The sequence below is a fragment of the Palaemon carinicauda genome, chromosome 44 (assembly GCF_036898095.1).
Source record: "Palaemon carinicauda isolate YSFRI2023 chromosome 44, ASM3689809v2, whole genome shotgun sequence".
Classification (NCBI taxonomy): Eukaryota; Metazoa; Arthropoda; class Malacostraca; order Decapoda; family Palaemonidae; genus Palaemon; species Palaemon carinicauda.
This window is the reverse complement of record NC_090768.1, coordinates 26967063-26975247: the sequence shown is the minus strand read 5'-3', so window position 1 is coordinate 26975247 and position 8185 is coordinate 26967063. Positions and strand designations below refer to the sequence as shown.

The following is an 8185-nucleotide window of genomic DNA, read 5'->3' as shown; positions in this document are numbered from 1 at the left end:
ATTTTCTTTTTATAATTTATGTTAATTTTTTTCGACGGATTGTTACCGACCAGTTGTCTTTCAGCAAACAGTCTGCATATCTATCGTTACAAAGTAATACCTTTTCCTTTGTTTCTTTTAATTATTCACCTCAAGGAAGACCAAATTATCTGAACAAATACTTTATCTTATATTACGTTTTATGGAAGAATAGATAACTATGACTCAGGAATCTCTTATTGATATTTGTAAGTTTGACATGACGAAGTTAATGCATTGGTTAGACGTTTTCTCGTTTTTCGCCTCAAAATTTCTAGAGCTATCTTAGTATAAAGTCTGGCAAAGAGTCGTACGATCCTCACGTTAAAATATATCATCTTCGTTTTCGTTGGCAAACAGCCAGTCTTCTTCTTCCAACAATATCCGTCGCACCGCTTCACCTTTACAGTACCTGGCGTGACCTGTGGAAAAAGAAATAATGTTCTTTAGATGGCAAAAGTTAATAGAAATGCATCAGTAGCAGCTAGACACAGTTGAAATTGGGACACCGTCCAGGTTGGGGACACAGGATTGAAAAATACATTGAATCCCTTTAGGGACCAAAATCACGAAGTCCTTCTTGGGGATATGTTTTATCTATATTTTTATCTGTCATATTTAATGTATATTTTATTCTATTTAGTTATTTTGTATCAATAATAATATTTTTCTTTCCAATGTTAATCGGCCTAGCTCTGTTAGACTCAAATTTGAACATTGAGTTGGTTAATCTCCTTTTAAAATAAATAGATAATTCATATAGAGATGCTTACCCCTAACGGACATCCTCAAATTGAGATGTTTGTCTTACATTTACGTCTCCAAATATAGATGTTTTCACCACATGAACATCTGCAAATATGGATGTTTGACCCACATTCGCACCACAAAGATTTCTCCAGTAAGAGATGTTGGACTTACATGGGCGTCAGAAAATGGAAATGTTTCTTTCTAATGGACATCTTCAAATAGAGAATTCTTCTATCTTTCAAAATGAATCCCTAACTATTAATTAAGAAAACATTCCAGATCTAATATAAACGTTGTATAGCAAACACATTATGAAATGACTATTCGGCTTCTGCTATAGCCAAACTAAAGTTTAAACTACCTTCAAGTTGTACTTTATATGAAATTCGGGAAACTGGATTTTCAACATGCTTACCTATTTATTTGACCTTCCTGTGACATTTTTTTTTTGTAACAAATGTTATTCATGGAACAATAATGAATAATTTTACAAGCCTATCCATTTAAATAAACTCAACTGCTCAAAACTTACGGAGTCAAACCCATCGGGCACTTCTAGCTGAACAAAACGGTCAGTTGGTGCCATACACGGGTTTTCCATTCGCATCTTGGCCATTTGTTTAAGTTCCTTCCTTGCAAAACAACTCTTGAACCCTGCGAAGAGGAAAAAATTAAAATGGCCATTAAGCAAGCATTTTTGGGAACCCTAAAATCATCATCCAGTAGATAATCATCCACTCTGATTGAACTGTCAGGCAAATATCTTTTGTATCTCCTCGGGTCAGAAGACGGTTCAAAAAACCAAGAGCTAATCAAGAATAAGGGACCAAAGGTAGTAAATGGTAATCAATAGTTTTTCGAAAAAAAAAAAAAGTTTGTGTAGGAGTTTTAAATCTCTTCGACTCCATTATATTTTCCGAATTTTATCTGGCCATTAACATATTTAAATCTATAAGAAATCCGATTTCAGGTCATGTGTTCAACAAAGTGTAAGTTGCCATTTTTCATCTATTCACATTTTAATCTATGAATAGCTAAAATGCCTATCAATGCCTATGGCTGTTGTTCTTAGTCTATCTATCATGAATTCGGAAAGTCACAAAGAACACTTCACTTTTCAGGATTACCTGTACAGTAAGAGACCAACAAGAGTGACGCTAGAAAACCCAAGGCCAGGGTCTTCATGTTGAATTCTTAAAGGACGCAAATTAAAAGACCAAGATTTTGAAGCAAATGGCGCACGTGTCTTCGATCGGAAGGCGAGGGAATAACTAAACGCTTCTACGGGTCAGGGTGTATTTTTATGTAAAGCTATCGCGTGTCCTTGCCAGTAAACACTAGACCTTATAAGGCGAGGATTTCCTTAGAATACTGATACAGGATATGAACCTTTAATTGATAATAAAACACTAGTTTAAATTGAGGCTTTTCAAGACCAGATTATAATGACTGACTCTGTATTGGTAACATCTGTCAAGTAAACAATGGATTATTCTGACATAAACATGTAGGACTATGAACAGAGGGTAACGGTCATCCATTTCAATTTCATATCCATTAACCTGTGCTTTACAACTCATTATTAATATAACCTTTTATTACTCCCACGCTTACATCATCCGACAGTAGTTGAACCATCTGTACGGGTTTGTGATTCACATGTCTAGGTTATAGTTAATTAGATGAGTCACAGCCTTTTCTGTATTGAAATTTAAATGGTTAAGCCTCGAATCCTGACCAGGGTAGATTCACTAGTCATTCATAAGTGTTTCCCTACGTGTAAGTTATTATTTAGTTAAAGTGAAATCAAGAATCAAGGAGTTGCTTGATATTTGAAAGCACAAATTTAAAGAATAAATTATGGGAAAACTACCATTTATATATATATATATATATATATATATATATACATATATATACATACATATATATATATATATATATATATATATATATATATATATATATATATATTATGTATATATAATCTTACAAAGCTGGTTTAATGAAGAGTAAATACAGTAGTTTATTAATGATTTTATTTATATTTTATTTATGTACTGTGACCCCTGCTATGCACGATCCTGTGTTTGATGGGGCAAAGGCACAGAGGTTGATCCCGAAATTCACAGAAGAAGCTCCAGACGAGTTCTTCAATAATTTTGAAACAGTAACGTCGACGATGGAATGGCCAGAAGATGAATGGTCTGGCTTATTGGTGAGTGTTTTAATTGGAGATGGTCGCAGTGCATATCTTTCCTTGTCTCAGGATCAGAGGAAGGAGTATCAAGACGTTGAGGGAAGTGTGCTGCAAGTGCATCAGATGACCCCTGAATTTTATAATGAAAGTTTCCGAAGTTTGTGGAACGACGAGAAAATGACTTTCCTGGATTACGCTTATCAGACACGACGATGTTTTAAGAGATGGATACAGGCTGCCAAAGTGAGAGAGATGGCTGATTTAGAAGATCTGATAGTGCTGGAACAATATTTATGAGGAATTCCTGAACATATTCGAGCGTACTTGTGAGAGAGAGAGGTGAAGAAACTTGGTAAAGCCGTCGTGCCGACCAAGTGTCAAGTATTCACTGAACCATGGAAACCAGTTCAGTAATAACTATGGGAACAAGTTCAATAGTTATAGCAAAAATACCACTGATACTATTCCAAAGCAGAATGTGCGGAATATGATGGTACCACAACAAGAGTTGTCGAATCGTCCTCCTTAAGGTGTTGTGAAAGACGTGCAGAAGATTAATACAGTATTGTCTGTTATGAGTGTGGCAAATAAGGCCATATCAGCAACGAAAGTTGGTCAAACCAACCGAAAGTAGTCTCCCAAGTGGTTAAGGATAATTCAACTCCACAGAATACAAAGACAAAGAATCAAACGGGAAAGGGCGATGAGGAAAATAAACCAGCTAACGTTTACATGAGAAAAAGGACAACCCCAAGCAGCGTGGATGCCTTTAAGCTGTATATTTATGAAAGTAGGTTTGCAGCTGTGGATGGAAGCGAGCAGATCCTGGTCAAGATATTGTGCGACAGGGGTTGTAACCATAACGTGCAAGGTCTATAGAATTGCTATTCTATAGACCTTGATAGCATGGTGACACGAGGTGTATACCCGCTGGTGGAACAGTCTCCCACAGGAGATTGTGTCATTTTGAAGGGAATAGGAGGAGAGGAAGTTACTTCTATTTGCTGTTTGAAATTCATGTGAGTTGGTGACAGGTCATTTTGATTTTGCAGTAAAGGATTCATTGGCTGTTGAAGGAGTAGAAGTCCTACCGGGATATGAGGTTGGTGGAGCATCATTTGTGCCTTGTCCCATTTTAACGGAGAAACCCCTGAAGTATAGTCTATGACAGAACTCGAGAAGAACTATTCATATCTGTTTCCTAGTTGTGAAGTGTTGTTTGTTGTATGAGGACAGAGGAGAATATGTAACGAATAGGCCAGACTATTCGGTGTGTGTGTGTAGGTAAAGAGAAAATAAACTGTAACCAGAGAGAAGGGTCCAATGTTGTACTGTCTGGCCAGTCAAAAGACCCCATAACTCTTTAACGGTAGTATCGCAACACAGTAGGAGATTTGGCATTGCTAGTGACAATAAAGATATAAGATGCAGTAATTGTAAACTACCATGCTTGCAAATACTGAGATATTAGGTGTTATAAAGATAAAGGAAGTATAAAAGTGCTATATGGTATAGGCCTACATCAAAAGATTATGAAATGGATGTTTGAATAAGTAGCAACCATAGGGGTTAATATAGCATAAACCGAGGTATGACCAGTTGAGAATAGAATAGAGTATAAAAAAGTTGATGCTGTTTCATAACAACATTACATCATATGATTAAAACTTTATGGAAATAGTGGAAAACCAAATAAGGGAACCTTATGGGAAATGCTGCGGAACAAACTCATAGGAATATGCCAATAATATGATATTGAAATTGAAGTAAAAAAGTTTAGAAAGCAAGAGCTCAAGAAAGAAATAAGACGTAAATTGGTAAATGAAATTACAGTAAAAGCAAATAGAATAAAAGAAAGCAGTAATGACCAAGTTGGGAACTTGGGTTGTTAATGGCAGATTACACATACTGTAGGTGAAATACCGTCTCCTAACACTAAGCTGAAACAGTAATAAAGACATTCAATGTGATAACCTTAAAAAAGAATTGGAAACTAGTGAAAATTATAGGCTTTACAACTTATGCAGTCTGCAGAAGGTGATGATACAACAAAGCATATGTATTGCTGTAAATAATTAAGAAAACTTAGAAGCATTAACATAGAATTAGGGAAATTTGAATATTGAATCTTCATTCGCCAACCAAAGAAGCTGCCCTATATATTGGACATGTTATGACATCATGAGATAGAAATAAAAGTATGCAACCTGTGCTGTCTGTGTGGAAGGTAACTAAGGGCAATGAATTTTCAGCAGACTGCAGTCCAGTAGTGCCCTCAATTATATTATTATTATTATTATTATTATTATTATTATTATTAATTCTTGCTAAGCTACAACCCAAGTTGGAAAAGCAAGATGCTGTAAGCCCAAGCTTTCCAACAGGGTAAATAGCCCAGTGAGGAAAGGAAACAAGGAAATAAATAAACGATATGAGAAAAATCATTTATGAGAGACTAAATTGACGTGCAGATGGGAATGCATCAAAGACACTAAATGTGAAATTATAGGAATCCGAGAAGCTTTTTATGAATTCTGAAAAGCTTGAATCTTACCTCTCTTTGCGACATGACGCCGAGACTTGTAAGACAAAAAAGAAAAAAGAAGATTACAGCTTTTTAATGATGATAAAAGTCTTTTATGATGTTTTAATAAACAGTTTTATTCTGGTATGAATTCTTGGACAGAATTCATAATTCTGATCAACTTTTACATTTAGATCTTCCCGGACAGTTTCATCATGATCCTGTTCGTAATACTAGGCATTGTGGAGTGAGGAATGTAGCATCGAGTCTAAAAGTTCGAATCATCGCTTTGTTTACCGTCCTTTCCCAAATCCAAGTCCAATCTGCCCACCATCCGCTATTACGTAAGGTTTTCAAGAATTCTCTTGTATTTTACGTTATTTTGACCAGGATAAAAGTATATTAATTATCTTGTGTTTTAATGTGTGGTATGAATACTCGTAGCATAGTATTATTTGAAGTGAGTTTAATCAAGGCAAAAATATGCATTAAACAACATCAAATCCGAACCCGGTTGTCATAATGTTGAGGTCGTAGGATTAGGGTATATCATTAACTTTATTTGTGAAGGAAATTAATGCAATTTTCGAAGAAAACCTTAGTCTTTCCATATTAGAAATACTCTTTAATAGAAAGTTTTTTTTCCCTAGGTTACATTACCCTGTTATACAGTACAATAATACAAATAGCTGATCATTGCAATATTAGTTAGGGCATTATAACTTGTAATTGAAGGGGTGTATTTATGATGATAGCCATGCCCCATAACTCCCTTATTTTCAGCCCTATTGCTAAGAATACGGTATTCTGTGGGGGTCACATCTGACGTTAGGTAAGGATTCTGGTTGTAGGTCAAGTTAGGCAATGAAATCTAAGATGTTCTATGCAGTAATGAGGTCCTGTCCACCGTTATACAAAGGCCCCTAAATACTCTAAATCCTATATACTTAAAGTTACCAATTTTGGTAAATATATGATACTTTAATTACTAGCAAAACTGGAATTTGCTATAAGAAATGTTAGAGGGCTGGTTAGTTTGGTATTTTTCTCTATATGTTTAATAGGGGCTGCGGCATAATAACTTGTATATCAACAACTCGCCATCAGTCTCCCAATACCGATACATAAGTTATTATGCCCCATCCCCCCACTTCAACATACAGTATATATACTGTAGAGTAAAATGCCAAACTAGCCAGCGCTCATCTCTTTCTTATAGTGAATTTCAGTTTTGCTAGTAATTTAAGTATATATTTAAAAATAATAAAAAAACCATATTTTGCTTCTTTAGGTCGATTAAAATGTGAAGTATGTTTTCCACTTTAAATCCATTGTTTACATCTAAGAGACTGAAGGGGAATTATTGCACATGCTTTTTTTCTGTGCATTTACAATGACTTAAACCAATTAATAGCTTACATGTACTTCTTCATAAGTTCCGGGATGTTGTTCTACCGTAGCAATTTTTTTTCCACCTTCCCCTTCAGTTTCAACTTAATCACCATCACGTAAAGACGTCTCCAAGAGGGAACCCAAGATAAGCACATTAATCTATTTCAAAATTTAGTGTAATTTCATTTATGTTGGCAATTGATTATGGTCGAAATCCTCTCTGTTCCGTGTAAAGCTATTGTTTCTTGTGAAATTAAAAAATAACAGTGAAATAATACTTCACAGGTCTGATTCTGACTTAATTTTCAGGGAAGGCCAGCTCATTTTCTACTGCAAAGTTTCCGTAAAGATTGCCAAGAAAAAAAAAAAGAAGGAAAAAGAGTGTGTCAATCAAAAGGTAAGGATTTATTTGATTTACTTTATCATAATGTAAGGATTTGTTTGTGATTTGTTTTATCATAATGTAGGGTTTTATTTGTGATTTACTTTATCATAATGTAGGGATTTATTTGTGATTTACTTTTAGAGTGTGACCTTGTAAGGGGTGGGGGGGGGGGAGGGGGGTTTCCAGCTAGTGGTTTTGACCTCGGAGGGGGAGTCTGAGGGAGGGGGCTTGTCCCCACCCCCCTGGTTAGGGGTTGTGACCTGGGAAGGAGGTCAAGCCCCCCAGGCTAGGGGTTGTGACCTGGAAACTACTAGGTTACGTTAGTTGGGTTTTTTTAGGTTCTGAACTCTTTTATAAATCTCAAAAGTGTTAAATAATCATGTCTTGGGCTTATTTTCAGCTACCTACATGAACCATATTTTTTTCCAACTGGTTTTCTTGGGCTTATTTTGCATTTCTGACCATTATTATTGCTGCAAATCACTCATTTATGTCATTTCCTCTCCCAAGAAATCCTGGTTTCCCACTGGGGTTCCCATGATTGTCTGTATATAAGGGGGTCCAGAAACTCATGAACGGGTGGCTTGCCCCCAATAATCATGGTCAGAAATGCATAAAACACAAGATAGCGAGTAGGAAAAATATATTGTTCATGCATTTGGCTAGGAATTATAGTATCATATATTTACCCTGATTTTAATAAAATAAGGTAGATATATCACACTTTTATGTCTAGCCCAATATACGAACCATATATTTTTCCTACTCTCTATCTTGTGTTTTTTGTATTTCTAACTATGATTATTGGGTGAAACCACCCAATTATGAGTTGTTCCGGCATAGATACAAACCCTCTGCTATTTATAGGGTATACTTTCGGCGTAGCTGAAAGACGAGCCATGATAATTTTAGTGAG

The 8185-nt window shown here is 35.6% G+C and overlaps 1 protein-coding gene across 1 annotated transcript in view; it reads right to left on the bottom strand.

The window, feature by feature from the left end:
* The window catches only part of LOC137634104 (uncharacterized), a 5264-nt gene extending 3211 nt beyond the window's left edge, over positions 1 to 2053 (bottom strand). The window contains exons 1-3 of the mRNA XM_068366327.1: positions 1896 to 2053; positions 1301 to 1422; positions 342 to 440 (exon numbers count right to left, since the gene is read on the bottom strand). Coding sequence (XP_068222428.1) covers positions 342 to 440; positions 1301 to 1422; positions 1896 to 1953 — 279 coding nt within the window. The 5' untranslated portion in view covers positions 1954 to 2053. The remainder of the gene's footprint in view (positions 1 to 341; positions 441 to 1300; positions 1423 to 1895) is intronic.
* Positions 2054 to 8185: the final 6132 nt, after the last annotated feature.